Source organism: Grus americana, chromosome 13 (assembly GCF_028858705.1).
Source record: "Grus americana isolate bGruAme1 chromosome 13, bGruAme1.mat, whole genome shotgun sequence".
NCBI lineage: Eukaryota > Metazoa > Chordata > Aves > Gruiformes > Gruidae > Grus > Grus americana.
In genome coordinates, this window is record NC_072864.1 from 12,020,600 (window position 1) to 12,036,467 (window position 15,868).

The window sequence follows — 15,868 nt, forward strand, 5'->3', positions numbered from 1 at the left end:
CGACAAAAAAACTGGTTGAAATATCTGCAGTGACACACAGTGAGTATGTTCAGAACATTTAATAATTCTCAAATTAATTTCCACTTCACCTTATTCTTCAGTAGTTTGCACCATGCTCCTTTTTTCTCTTTTGCAAGAACAATAATAGCCTCTTTATCCTTAATCACACATGTAGACTTTTCTGCAAGTATATATTGATACAGCTCCATGTCAGCCCAATAAAGTTTGTCTCCTGAAGAAGCACTACATTATAAAAAAGTTTAAGAAAATTAAATGCAAGCTGATAGTCAAACGTTTTGTTTATTATACTTACATTTCTTAAATGTACCTGAAAATCACCTTCTCTTTGGAGAACTCACATTTAAAGTCAGCTACACTTGCTATTTTTACCTTCACTGTAACAGTTTCTTCATTTTGAAACCACTTTATTTCTGGATAAAAGCTAAAATAAAGAAAGTTTAATTGGATTTTTTTCCAAAACAAGAAATAACTGAGTTTTAGACAAGCTGTCTCACATAGAAGTCAGAATTTTTCCAATAGGTTACAACCAGCCAGCTGAGTTTCAGCATCTGTAGGTGTACTCAAACACAGTAATTTGACACTGAACAGCAGTGTCAGGAAAGCACGTAATAGGACATCAGCCAAGCTTGCTACAAAAGCACTGCAATCTCAGTCTTTGGAGGAACATGTCTACCAGTTCAAGTGGGGAGATATTAACTTTGATATCCAAAGGAATCAAATCTACCGCCTCATTTAAGGATGCTATCATAGCCTAATATTGAAATGACAAAAGAAAAGGTAACAGTACCAAGACCAACCTCTGAAAGACAAAGTAAACTTTTCAACTGACCATAGACACAGATACACATTTCTCACCAAGGTTTTCAACATCTTATTCTACAGCTCTTATGCCTCAGACTTCCCCCAAAAGCTAAAAGGCTTTAACCAGTGAAAGATACTATCAGCAACTGCAATATCCATTCATTCAGGTTACTTCCCTTATCACACCCTCAGTCATATCCAAATCCTCATTAACTGTAAGCTATACCTCAATGTGTATTACACAGTGGAAAAGATCTTAAACTGTGCTAGCCCAAGCTGCAGAAGGAGATACAAATGGATTCAATCACCCTACCAAGAACTTTTCTGATAGGCTAAAATAGAAAATACTTCTTGCGCAAGAAAATGTCAGTCATCCATAACTAGTATTAACAGGTAAAAGAAAAAGAATAAGCCCCCAAAGGGAAGCACTGCCTAGTCCCAAAATGTGTAAGAACTCAGGATCTACTACCTGCTGACCTTCCCCACAAACCACACCTAAGATGTCCTTCAGCATACTCATAATAAAAAACAAGCCTAGCATTCATTTCTACTGCATGCTTCTTGAATTACTTATCAACAGAAATTGTCCTACCCACAAAGGAGGAAGTATAATGGATCCACTTTCAAACAAACAAAAAAAAAAGAAAGGGGACATAATTTTGTGTTACAGACACATTTTCAAAATAAAATTACATTTTATTTTTCTTTAAGAACAGAAATGCATTAGGGGGAGAGACACAAAACTGATTCATCTCAATAAATACCAATACGCAGAGACACAAGGGTAGGAGTTACAATTTAGACCTCAAATAGGACAGTCTTTGGTGAAAACATAATCCAGACAAGCGCAAGTCAGAGCTTAATACCCGTGGACTAGGCTGAAAAAGTGTTGTCATTCATTTCCTAATACTATGGTGTCTAACCAAAGGTTATGCAATTTCAACACAAAGTTAGCTTCCAGGAGTAAGCAAAAGAGCAATTTAATTGAGTCACAAGATGTGTGTATACACAGATATAACCAACAGCAACAGTAATCTCTCAAGCTCAACACTAATGTAACAGAATACTTCTATTTGTATTATACCTATTTACTCACAAACAGGTATTCTTAGTAAGGATGGTTGTCATTTGGCAGTTCACATTAAAAAGCAAACATGGGAACAAATCACTCAATTTTTGTACCATTTATGCTGATGCAGGGTAGAGTCTTCTGCTTCCTTACTTTGAGCTACACCATCTAAAAATAAGAAATTCAGAAAGCTATTTTATACTTATCTATACTATAGAAACCATATACTTCCAGACTACACCAGTACCATCATAAAAATAACTTGCTAGCAATCAAATTACTACTACAAGACTATATCTGGTATTTATATTGAGTACTTCCTATTTGGAAAGATTTCATAAAGTTAATAATTCAACTGAAAATTTTAACTAAAGAGGGTATCATAGTTATAGTACAGTGTATTGTTATAGTGTGTATATATATAAAAAAAAATTAAAAAAATCCCATGAAAGATGCACCATTTTCCAGGTCAGGTGAAGTTTTTCCCAGTTTCAAGACATTATTTATTTGAACACCAAAACATGCCATTTTAGAAACTAAGAGTTTCAGGGATGAAACTAGTACTGATGTTATGATCACAGCTTGAACCATGGCATTATAGTCACTCAACTAAACCAGGAAAAAAGCCTTCCACATAAGCACTCCAGGATCTTATTTGACTTCTGTCTGCTGCAACTTTTTAAATCACTCAGCTTTCATCACTATGAACTCATGTGTCAACAGCTGCCAGATCATCCTCAGTCCCCTTTCCACGACTGACAAAACAATGTGCTTTTAAGCCTCTACTGCCTGAATACCACATCCTTGAGCATTAGATAAAAAACAAAACAAAAGCCATTTTCTACCACCCTGATTCTCAGAAAAAAAACAACCCCAAACCTCTTAGAGAATGATGCTGTTATTCACCTCATCTTTCAACAGATTTCAAATTCCTTAAACCCTATGGCCTTTGCCAGCAAAATGCTCGTCCTCTCTACAGATTTCCTGTTCACACATTCCATTCAGAGCCAAACAATCCTGAGTCTCTCAAGGACAGAATATTTCCTAAATAGTAATACAGCTACATTAATATGGCTTACTCTCACAGCATCTCCAGGCTGCTAACTATAAGGTATTTGTGGCTTATTGTAAACGTTAGCTATATGGCGCTACTCTGTATACCCAGAGAAGTCTGCATTTGGTAAAATGATTGACGTTTTACTAAATTGATATTATAGATTGACATTTAATCACCTAACTTTGATTAAAATTTTAATTTTTTTTGAAATTATGAAGAGGTTTACCACATGGATGATTCCCAGAAGTAATTTTAAAAGAATCACAGTTTTCAGTAGGATTTTCTTGTATTGACATATTCTGTGGATTGGATGCATTCTCTGGACCAGCTGTATCCTCCTTTATGCTTCTGAACACAGAAAAAGACATTTTTAAAAGAAAGGGTTTAAAAATGTTTAATATTTAAAGGATTCCTAATCATAGTCAGAAATCCTTTTGAAGTTACATTTTTCATTGTTAATATACAATGAATACAATACAGTAAAATGCACTTCTAGGAAACTGTAAATCTCACCAGAAGGCTGCTGAACTTCAGTAACAAGCATTTACACAGAAATCTAAGTTAGGAGAACATTTAAAATTCTGATGGTACCAGCATTTCCTTTGAATCATGAAAATCTATTGGCTTTACTGTGTGTGATAGATAAGAAAATTATTCCCTTTCAAAGAATTCCAGTAGGTTTGGGGGCTTTTTGGTCGTATTTCATTCTGACTTGGAAAAAGGAAAAAATTCAGAATACTCAAAGTTTTTCACTTATTAGTAACAGACCTCTGGCTTTCAAGCTGTACAGCTAGGGGATTCAATGACAGCTCTTTGAGTCCCCTTTAACTAGAACCCTACTAAAAAAGATTGCCATCAGCTCTGAAACTTTCAACAGTAGTATGAAGCTTAGTGAATCTGCAAAAAGTAATCCAAGCAGTTGCATTACAGATGTATGAAAGGGGAACTGTTGCACCCAGCACCACAATAAAGTCGTCTGGTCTCTGGCATTAATGGTCTGGTGACCATTAGGAGGTTAGCAACCTTTTTGTTCAGTAACAGCATGGAACAAGAAATAAATTCAAAAAGGCTGGGCTCAAGGTGGCAGAAACCTCAGAGCCTGAGTGTCCTCTGTGAGGAATAAAATGTAAAAAAAAAAAAAAAAAAGCTTTCCAGGCATCAAACAGTGCAAACACTGTTCTCAAATACTGATTTTTAAGGTTGAACAAAATACAGGAAAACACAAATTCTTTGGTTAAGATTAAACTCTGGTGTAGTTCCAGATAGAAATGCAGGAACCTCAACCTAAGGTGAAATGGACTATGGAGGGGGTTAGGCTTCCTCATCTTGTTGATTAGCTATGTCACAGGAACAATAGGGACCTTTTTTGTTCATGAAGCAGTATTTACTCTCTGAAAGAAAATATTTGAGATTTCTCTCTTCCTGATTAATATTAAAAAAAAAATAATTTGGTTGGCCAGACAAAAGCATTTAAATGATATTTTCAGTGATGACTCTCCAAATTGAAGAACAAGATGCCACACAGAGACCAGAACAAAAAAACTACAGATGTCTTGCTCATAAGCATTTTAAATCAAGGGTCCTAGGATCCAGGACAGACCACAGTGAGATGTAACCTTCCACTACATACAGTATTTACTTGGTTCTAAAAGTTTACAAAGCAAGGAAAAAAAAAAAGCGTACAGTGCTGTTACTGCAAAACCCATCATGTAGCCATACTCATTAAGTGTATGGCCCTAATCCTTTTAAAGTAAACTGTCTAAATTTTCCAGCTTGAACTCTGCAATTGTACAAACACCAACAATACACTCTACTGTACTGACTGGTAAGCATTCAAAAAAAGCCACCAATCATAACAGAAGATAACAGAATTTGCATTCAAACTCTGTATTTTTATGATAAATTTGACTATCTGCATCAAATACTAGTTTAACATTTTCTAGAATTTGTATTTTTCTTTCCATGATGATTATGTGGTTAAAGAACAAAGGAAAGCAGACATATCACAACACTATTGTCTGTGTTTAAATAAAAATCACATACAGTAATTTTAATCATGAAAACATACAGTTAAAATTAAATAATATCTTACTAGGAAAAGTATTATATATGCTGAAAAAATCTGTAAACACTTACAAAGGATCCAAATTCTTTTCGTGATGTAATACGTTCATGTGTCCGCACAACTTCTGAAGTTGTGTTATATGTTCTGGATTGTCAGTTCCCAGACCCGTAGACAAGATCTCAGATCGAACATTGTATTCATTGACAGACATCTTCAAATCTGAAAACCTGGTAACCCGGACCTTGAATTACAAAACATACTAAATGGAAACCACAATTCATAAATGGTGTCTCTCCAACTCTAAGCTGTTCTTTAAGTAAAATTTTAAACATACCCCCATTTATTTATACCTGTAAGCAATTAATTTTCTCTGATATTTAAACAGGAACCTACCTATGTTAATTGTTTTCAAAGTATCACCATCTCCCACTGTGAGAATGGCTCAGGTAACTAGTAGCTAGCCCCCCATCTAACGGAACCAAGATGGCAATGACATAAACAATCCTAGCCCTGGTTATGTAAGTTACAGCCAAAATAAACACCACATAGTTAGAATAACTTCAAGATCCAAACAGCAATAAAACTCTTGGGGGGGGGGGGGGGCAGGGGGGGCACAGAAAGAAAAACTCTAAACAAAAACAAAAGCATAGGAATCAGAGAAAGGTTGAGATACGCCATATGGGAAAGGAAACTACTAAAAAGAGAGTTACTTTCAGATCATTTTCTCTTTCCACTTTATTTTTCAGCTGACTGACTGGTCGGATGGAAAAAACATAGCATGACACAGTCCGTAGCACAGGAATAACTTACTGTACTGTTTGGCAGGATCAAGCAGCCACAAGAGCCACATCATGATCCTGAGATATCGGGAGGCCATTCTGATGAATTTGTCCAGACCATTAAAAAAATTAATAATAATACAAAAAGGAGTCCCTCAACTTGCGAGTTACTTTTGATAACAATTCTTCACAGAACTCCTTGCTCATAAAATGAAGTTATTTCTTAACAGACATCGTAAAAACACAACTAGCTTCTTCATGCCATTATTAAAGGCTTAAAAGGCACCTGCTTTTTTGTCCCTTGATGTAACTGTCAGAATAGATTCCTGCCTTTCAAAAAAACAATCCTTTCAAGTAAAACAGAGCCTTAAGGCAATCACCTACCTGCAAAGTCTTAGGAGAATAGGAGACTACTCAGAGGAAACATCATCACACGGATGACATCTCTAACTTCTCCCTAGTTATCACCTTCCAGTCAGCAATACCAACAAGAACACTTGGTCCAGGCCAGTACTGCCTTGCTTACGGGCCAAGGAAATGACAGAAGAACAATACAGACGTAGCAACGACTATAACATTTTAATTTCAGGATAACCTAAAAAGTCAACTCAAGAGAATCAATAATTAAAGCAATTTTATCATGTCTGAGACTACTGCAATGAGAAGATGTAAATAAATAAATCTTAATATCTGAAAGGTCAGAATCATAGCCTTTATATCCAATTGATGGTTATAGGTCCTCTTTTGAATGCTGACAGAAAGAAATTCAGTTTATGAAGAAAAACTCACAATGCTATGCATTAGCAGTCCACAAGACCAAGAAGTCTTCTAGATATTAGTGTAGTAAAATTAAAAAAAAAAAAAAAATAATCCAAGAACAAGAAAACTCGTTCTTCCTATTCTGATCAAGAAAACTAAGGAAAAGAGCTTAAAAGCATTTTTTAATTTGCAGGAAATTTTAGAACAAAATTAATTCTAAACTAGTGTAAGAACCATAAAAGACAGCAAAGACTTAGAAATATAAACAGAATAAATTAAGTCTAGGGTAAGAGGTCTTAGATATCAGCAAACAATCTCAAAGGATCAAAGTTTCATCACACATTCCTCTGAAAGAACGAACTACAGAATTGATTTTACCAGACAAACTCCTAAAAACTAGTAGTGCTAAAATATACTTTTGTTATTAACTTTGTGACATTTGTAATTAATCTGGTGCTCTGTTACTGGTGCATATTCAGCTCTCAAGATTTAAAGTTCAAGTTTTTTATTCAGTCATGTATTCCATCCATACGCAAGCACAGATATTTATCACAGAATGGCTGAATTTGGAAGGGACCTCTGGTCATCTCGTCCAAGCCCCTTGTTCAAGCAGGGTCACCTAGGGCCAGCTGCCTAGGCCCACGTCCTGGTTGCTTCTGAGCATCTCCAAGGACAGAGACTCTACAACCTCTGAGCAACCTGTTCCAGTGCTCTGACACCACCACAGTAAATTAACCAACAGTATTACTTGAATACTATGTAGAATAAAATTAAAATAGGAATGGACAGAAGGAAAGAGAAGAAGGGGTGCTCTTGTTATAAAGGAGTTTAGATATGTATATTTTGTAATGCTACAATTCTATACCTACCATTGGGTCAACCCAAGCTGTATTTCCCAAGGTATGTACTATTTTTGCTTCATGTAGTTTTCCTTTAATTTTGTGATTTATATAGTGAGTTACCTAGGAAAAAAACAAATTTTCACTGCCCTTGAAATGAGTAACTAACTTTACAGTTATTTAAATTATAACGAAACAACCTTCTGAGCTTAACTATGAAAAGGTTATTCAACAAATAAAACCAGCTTTGAGTAAACTAGTGAAATACTCCAACTTTACTCTAGGTTAAAATAGTATTAGCCTTTAAGGAAGGAACTTCCTTAATGGAAGAATACTCAAACACAGGTCAATTTACAGAAGCTACCCTTCTCTTGTCACTCCCACAGATTCAAAAGCCACAATAACCTGTTCTGGAAGAAGCTATTTAAATCATAGAGAAGAAAATCCCATAAATTCCACTTTATTATCTTGGAGGAAAACAAACAAGAAAATTTACTTCTTACACTCTGGCCCAATAGCAGGTATTTAATGGTAATACTAATAAGCAATGAAATTTGATAACTAATCTGCAGTTCATAACTGTTTTCTACAAGAAAACAACAGAGAAAAATTAAAGAACTTAATGGAAATGCCATGAAAAACACAATAAATATTACCTTTGGGTTCCATTCAATTTCATTATCAATGGGTTTCACTCTACAAACTACAAATTCCACAGCCTGAGGTGGCAGACACTGAAACCTTGCAGGTAAGTGAAGCAGCTGATAGCTCTGAACTTGACTTGTTCTGCCTTCATCTATGTATTTAATTTTGACATTAAAGAACAAGTTTTCCTCCTCTTTTGGGGAAATCTCTACCACCTGAACCCTTCATACAACAGGAGAAGAAATGCAGAATTATTATTCATATAATCAGTTGGAAGAAGTTTTTTAATCTACTCGTTTAAAAAGTGCTATTTTCACAGCAAAATATTTACTTTGTGTGTGCATGTATGTAGTCACTCTGCTTTCCATTTGGTAACTTAAAAGAGCATGTGACAGCTTTTTAAAAGAATGATTTGAATAGCAGTGATTTTTTTGCTGGTTTTGGGGGTGGGTTGACTTTACCCCCCCCTTTTTTTTTTTTAAACAGTGCAAATCTTAAATTAGTTTGTATAAAAAAAGTACATAATTTTAAATAATTTAAAAGAAAACAACAACATTTTTACCTGTGAAAAAGTGTTTTCTCACATAATCCATAAAATGCTAGCTTCTCCACGTTTTTAACAGAAATTTTATTACAAGGTTTCTTAAAATACTCATTAATTTCTTCAGCAAGAATTGTATATTGATCCTTTTGTTTATCTACTATTCGACCAAAGTAGTTTGTTGCATTTACAATGTGGAGAGGCAGTATCTGAAACCATAAAAATATATCAGAAAAAAGGACTGGATGATTTTGTAAATTAATGAAATGTAAGTTCTTGTATTCAAGATCACCTACCTCTTTCCAGCCCAAAGAGGTGACAGAGATGCTGCTACATAGTAACATTTCATAAGATTATGAGTTATTATTATAAGATTATGAATAATACTAACTACCCAAAGTCCAGTCAGCAGTGGACAGAAATTTACAGAGCAAGAACCGTTAGGCCTCAGTTGGTGGTATTCCACTTAAACACCAGTGAACTACACTATTATCTGCCAAGCTGCTAACCACTAAGGCATTCCACATCATTCAAGCTTAATTCTAAGCGTTCTCCAACCTTAAAGTGAGTTTTAGAAGAACTGACTGACTGCAAAGTGTGAGGCCCTCACTCTTTTTGCACTAAAATTACTTAAATGAATAACTACAAATATACTACTAGCAACAACACCACATAAAATGCTGGGTACATTCTGTCCAAAGGGTCATGCCAGGCAGAAGTACTGAGATGCAGTTGGGCGTATGAGGCCAGACAGGATAGTAAGAGGACCGGAAAAGTAATTTCCACTGGAAGTCCTAAAAAAAGCACAATGCGACTTGAAGGCAACATTATACTGGGTTCCAAACAAAAAAGAAAATGAATATTTATCAAAGTGATAACTGATTTATAAGACAACCACCCAGGCTCTGCAGTCAGCAGAAACAGATGAGGAAATGGAAGAGGCCACAACTGCTGTGCTGAGTGCACCACAGGTAAGTGCAAGTTTCTAATAGGAGCATCATGAAAAATGTCCACTAAATCCAGCAAATCCATTCGGCACTAAGGCCAGATACACGCAGGTTGTCAAAGGGTTTGACCTCATACCTACCAACAAAAACTTATTTATTAGGCAGAAATGGAGTGACACCAAAGAATCCACCCAGTTCTCCTTATTTTCTATTCTCACAACCTATGAGTGTTGGGAATGGCTAACACCCATTAACTGCAAGACCTGAAGGCACCTGAATTCTCCAAAAGGTAAGACAGGAAGAAGGCAGAAGCAGCTTGTCCAAACGGAAGGCACCCAGCACTTCTTGGACACAAGTGCTCACTTTGGAAGGAAGCATCAATTGCCCTCAGCAATCATCATCCAAGACAAGAGAGAGACTGTACAATACTGCTGTATGTAAAGACACTCCAATACAGAAGGGACTCAAAAGCCAGGTGAAGGGAGCTGGACATACAAACTGCTACTGGGATGTGAAGAACCACCATAGAAAAGTCAACCCAATAACCATGAAGGTTTCATGACTGTGAAACTATTAAAAACAACAACAAAGCCCAATTAGAACAGCACTCTGTATCAACATGGTTTTCAAAAAGCATTGACATCTTAGTAGGAAATAACTGTTCCATCTAGAAGGTAAGGAAGGACCTGTATCCCATTTTCTGTGGTTACTGCAAATGAAAATACTAGTTTCAAATGACAAGACCAGAATATGCTAATTTTTCAGCAAGTTTGCATGAACATGTCAGATAAGAAAAAAAATCCTCACTTCAACAAAACATACATCACTTTCCACTTCAACTTCTCTTTTCTCCAAAAGATTAATTTGTGTTTCCTCTAAAATACATATAATTGAAGTTTATAGGAACTTTAATCTTTGTTAATTTCGGTATACGGTCTCAATTTATGGGAGGGAATGAATAAACAGAACATAAACCCTCTTCCCATAGAAAAGAAATCTTCAAGGCAGAAGAAAATCTGAAGTAAACTCAGAATCACCTGCAAAACAATTTCAATTCAAGCTAAGGATTAAGGGAAAATCTGGCACACTTATTTATGCAAGGGGAAGAGGAAAAAAGCTAAAAGATAACAAATATCCAAGAGATACAGTATACATACTACAGGAATATTAATGCAATATGAAAAAAAAGTAATATGCTAAATAGCTATTTAAAACCTGTCTTCTCAGTACCCAAAACCAAGGTAAATAATAACTTACTGTCACGCATCCAGGTGTTTGTATAATTTTATCTGGTATATTCTGGGGCACATCTATTTGTAAATTAACTTGATGACGATCTGGACACACTGTTCTATTCCTACGTATTAAAAAAACAGTTTTAGAAACAAGCCCTTTGCTTTTAGTTGTAAACTATTTTGATGTGACTTAGAATAGCTTTAAACACTAAAATTTAATTCGCCCTCAATATTCAATTTCTGTCTCAAATAGCACCAATGACTCTGGGGGTCAGACAAAAACCTCTTGTTGGAAGAGCAACAAAACAAACAAAACAAAAACACTAACAGTGAATTTTCTGTAACTTGCAACAAGAGTTATCTACACTAGAAGTCATATCTGAGAACACTTTAGCTTCCTCCTTCAGGCATTACTTACAATTCAGTTACACACAGCTCAGAGAAGTCATCATCTACTTACCCACTCTGGAGAGACAGGAGACAACAGGGGAGAGATTAAAGCACAAACCTTGTGCAATTGTGCTTAGAATACTAACCAAAACAATGGCTTGAAGTTCCCTCAAGTACATCTAAGGCAGGAGTTATAATAAACTATGCTACTATGTCAGACTATGTATGACTTGTCTCCATGAAAACATTAATATTTTTCTTTTCATAAAAGTACCTAAAAAGAGTGTAATGGATCCAACAGTGAACAGAAAAAAAAATCATGAGTAAAACCTAATTTGAATAAGAGTATCCAACAGGAAAATTCGTCAAGGAAGTAGAAGCAGTCATCATTCAGTGCATACAATGCCTTCCTACGTCAGTATGGGTGTCAAGAAAACTTGGTATTTCCTTACTTGCAAATCCCAAATGTTTTAAGATAGGCACACAGGGGCCTTGAAAATTTCTTATCTTCTTCAGCCTCTAGAATCTTGGCACTATAATCGTACAGTTCTGGTGGAATTTCAGCTTCTGCGTGCTGCAAATAGCGTAGGATCCCAAGTGCATGACATGCATTGTTTTCTGTTAGCAGAAAGACTGACCTTGCCTTTGTACATTCCTGATCTACAGAAGAATCCTAAAAAAAAATTAATTTTTTTTTAAAAAAGCTTTTATGTATCCACCACTTAATAATCAGATGTAATATTAACCCATTAAAGATTTACTCAAACCTTTATCACATTACAGAAGTTGTCAGACATGCTGTGTAGACGTTGACCAAAGATTCTTGGAGAAGGAAAACTGAAATGTATCACGCAAGTTGCATCTGTAATTCCCAAAGACTGCATGCAGTCATCTGTTAAAACTAAGCACACGTTTTATACACTCGTAACTGCAACAGTTCAAGCATGAAGTATATCACGTTAGCTATGGCTTTTTCCTTCTCCCCATCCATTGACTTAAGAATTAAGAAAAGTCTTTTCCCAACACACTTACTTACATAAGGCAATTATATTTCTTCAGTCAATACGCTTCATGAGCATATGGCAGAAACAGTGTTTTATATCAGTCTCTAATAATCTAGACTAATTCTGTATCTCATATCCATATCGCAGAATAAGTAGAATTGCCCACAGTCAAGTACTTCACAAGAGTAAGATACAAATCACTTGAACTAACGTAGAAATGCTAATACCTTTCTATGAACGTACAGAGCAGATGCAATTAAGTCAATCTTCTTTTGCTTTTGACATACAAAATGAAAAAAGTTTGAAACTGATAAGAGTTTCTGCTACTGCAAACAACTTGAAAAATAGAATTCTACCAGAACATATGGAAAATGATTACAGTACATTTTCAAAGTTTCTAAATTATTTCAAACTGAAAATATCCTCTGTAGGAGGAGATAATTGTAAAATCATGGAAATTCTCTGAAAGTATAGTAGCTCTTTGAAGTAACACATCAAAAAACATAAAAAAAATTCCTTTATGCTCCCTCGCAACAGTTAACCCTGGGACCCAGGAACAACAAAAACAATAGGGAAAAAAAAAGAAAAAGAAAAAAGACTAGCTGTAGCACTAACAAGTAAAGGGGTAACTAGAAAGAATTCATAGGGAACTGTCCCTGTGGAAATGATGAGATAACCCGGTGTAAGTATTTAGTGTAGAACATGAGTCACCATGAAGACATAATCACAACTAGATAAGAAGAAAATACTTACCTAACACAACACGAGTGCCAGAACTATACTTTTTTGTCCACTGCTCCAAAATATACTTGAAATCAAACTCACTCCCTTTATGAGTTTTCAAGGAAATTATTGAGTTGCTCTTCAGTGCCTGGATGACAAAGTAAAAGGTTATATGTTCTTCCAATACAGCAATAACTCCTCTAATAAACTCAAATAAATAGTGTATTTTATTAGTATCTAGCATACCTTAGCTACTGGAAAGAGAGCCAAGGGAGAGAGTTAATAAAATTTAGGTTGATTACATGTAAAAAAAAAAATAAAATTGAGATTAGGGAGATTAAGCTATTAAGTTTCCTGTATAAAAAGAAAACTAATAAAGGTCAAAGCTCCTACAGATTAATACATTAAACCAGATGTTTAAGAAAGTGTAAATTCAGTTTGAACTTTGTCCCACCATTAAGGTGTCCTCTCTATTCTAAGTTGATTCTATCATCTAGCAACGTGCAGGCTCATGTTTCAGTGTCTCAGAAAAAGCACAAAAATCCCCCTCCTTAACTTGCACAAACGTAGTATTCTCAAAAGTCTTTCTGCATTTGTCAAGTTCAAGGTTTGCAAATTAATCACTACATTAATTTGGGTATTTGGTAGGTTATTTGGTAAACTGGCATGTCTAATCAACTAACTTAACACTTAAAATATTTTTGTGGACATTTAAGATATTTGAAGTACACAAGGATTGCTACAAACAGCTTCAATACTTCTTTAGCACCAACAAACACTCTTCCTTGAAGAGGTGGTGGGGTTGGTTTTGATATACTTGAAGCAATTAACCCTCAAATATTCAAGGAAAATATGTTAGAAAGACACAAGACAAAGCCAGATTTGTTTCCATTAACAATCATGAAAGATTAAACATTCCAGATACACTAACATTTACACAAGAAGAATCCTTTAAATATCACAGGATCTATTCCAGCTTCTGGAAGAGAACACATTCCCATGTTTCAGGACTGACATCTCTTTTCCTACAACATCTGAACAATCCAGCCACACATCACTTATCTCATCCTTGAAGCTATCACTAAAGGTTTTAATTCCAATATCCTCACAGCTTGCCTCCCTTAGCAGTATCATCCCCATCATGCACATCACCCTATCCAGGCTTAACAGAACTGCTTCCTATCTCTTGCTTTCCAGTCAAATCAGATTGCACTCCTCTTACTTCACATTGCTGGAAGACCAGCAAAGAGACAATGAAAGTACAGAAAAGTTTTTTCTGTTGTTATATATATTCATTCATATAAGATCTATATATAAGATCTTCATATAAGAAGAAAGAACCATTGCAGGAAAACTCCTTTTTAGTCTCCACCTCTGAAATGCTGAGAATACAATCCCACAAAAAAAGATGTAAAACTGGAGCACATTCTATTGCAGATAATTCTGAAGCAGTTTTATGCCAGTTTTTAAGACAACATATATTAAGCATGCTATCTTCTCGCAATGCCCTATGACTTGAAGCTTAATTAAACTCTGGTAGACTTTCACAGGACGACAGAAAACATTTCTTTCAAATCAGAGAAACAGCCTTCTACAGTTTCTACTACTCTAGAATAGAAAGTCACAGAATAGAACAGTAAGACGGTAGCTTAAGTCTTCTCCCCCATACCACTCCTGCAAACAGTAAAAAATTAAAATTAAGAAAAGTGACAGAACTTTTACTGGAAAAAAGCCAGTTTGATTCAACTCAAAGTTCCAACCTGACAGACAGAACATAGTTAAGAATTTAGTAATGAATGCATTCTATGCCAAACATGCCTGTCAGTTAGGCTTTCTTCTAGTTGGCAGAAGGGCGGAGTTGGGGCTATTTTTAGCAGAATTAACTAACTTTCAAGTTCACATTCCTCCTTTATTCTCAGAAGCCAAGGTATTTTAGTTTGTTATACCTTAAAAATTAATAAAAGCACTTATCTATGTAAATTTAAATACTGTCTTACCTTATGGACCATTTCTGCTTCATTTACTGAATTAGTGAATACCAGCACCTTCTGAAGATTATTGTGGGTGAAATCCAGTATTTTGAGCAACACAGCAGTTCTCTCACTGTTCATGCAAGGTCGCACAACCTGGAAGTAGATACAAAGCAGAGGGCTGATAATTCATGTAATCTATACATACTTAATTATATAATTCCTCCTTTTAACGAGCACTGAGCATTGTTATATAATACTGAAGAGAATACCAGTAAATGGTAGCTCCAGTAAGTGGTAGGTCTTCTGTTAAACTTACAGAAGATACAACTCTTGCAGAGGTATGCATTTAGGACTGCTTCCTGAAGAGTAATTAAAATCCAACATTAAGAGTTTTTGTTTAATTATTTTAGGTGATTTATCGATCTTTAAGTACCACTAGAAAAGCTTCATGCTCCAAAAGCATGACCATTAGACATGTCACAAAAAGTGGTGTTTTTTCAGTTTTGTGTCATGCTCAGAATATCTAGCCTCGGGGATTTTCCAACATACTCAATCCCCAAATTATTACATTGAGACACAGAAGAATTCAGATCATACTTAAAACATTTTGTATTATTCTTAAGGGCTACACCACTGTGCTGGGTTTGCACGGCAAGGTTTTGGTAGCGGGGGGGCTACAGGGGTGGCTTCTGTGAGAAGCTGCTAGAAGCTCCCCCTGTGTCTGATAGAGCCAACGCCAGCTGGCTCCAAGATGGACCCGCCACTGGCCAAGGCCAAGCCAATCAGCGCCTCTGTGATAACATATTTAAGAAGAAGAAAAACACTTAGAAAGAGAGAGAGAGAGCTTTTGCAGCCAGAGAGAGGAGTGAGAAGATGTAAGAAACTCTGCAGACACCAAGGTCAGTGCAGAAGGAGGGGGAGGAGGTGCTCCAGGCATCGGAGCAGAGATCCCCCTGCACCCCTGGTGAAGGCCATGGTGAAGCAGGCTGTCCCCCTGCAGCCCATGGAGGAAGGATGAGG

General features: G+C 35.8%; 1 protein-coding gene across 2 annotated transcripts in view; it reads right to left on the minus strand.

Annotated features, from left to right (window-relative positions):
- TDRD12 (tudor domain containing 12) overlaps nucleotides 1–15,868 on the minus strand; it is a 44,156-nt gene that overhangs the window by 12,109 nt on the left and 16,179 nt on the right. For both annotated transcript variants that reach the window (XM_054840606.1, XM_054840605.1), the window contains exons 16-28: nucleotides 14,873–15,001; nucleotides 12,906–13,023; nucleotides 11,916–12,049; nucleotides 11,601–11,821; nucleotides 10,781–10,880; nucleotides 8,598–8,785; nucleotides 8,047–8,257; nucleotides 7,421–7,513; nucleotides 5,085–5,254; nucleotides 3,175–3,296; nucleotides 2,005–2,059; nucleotides 329–442; nucleotides 90–243 (exon numbers count right to left, since the gene is read on the minus strand). In XM_054840606.1, coding sequence (XP_054696581.1) covers nucleotides 90–243; nucleotides 329–442; nucleotides 2,005–2,059; nucleotides 3,175–3,296; nucleotides 5,085–5,254; nucleotides 7,421–7,513; nucleotides 8,047–8,257; nucleotides 8,598–8,785; nucleotides 10,781–10,880; nucleotides 11,601–11,821; nucleotides 11,916–12,049; nucleotides 12,906–13,023; nucleotides 14,873–15,001 — 1,809 coding nt within the window. The remainder of the gene's footprint in view (nucleotides 1–89; nucleotides 244–328; nucleotides 443–2,004; nucleotides 2,060–3,174; nucleotides 3,297–5,084; nucleotides 5,255–7,420; nucleotides 7,514–8,046; nucleotides 8,258–8,597; nucleotides 8,786–10,780; nucleotides 10,881–11,600; nucleotides 11,822–11,915; nucleotides 12,050–12,905; nucleotides 13,024–14,872; nucleotides 15,002–15,868) is intronic.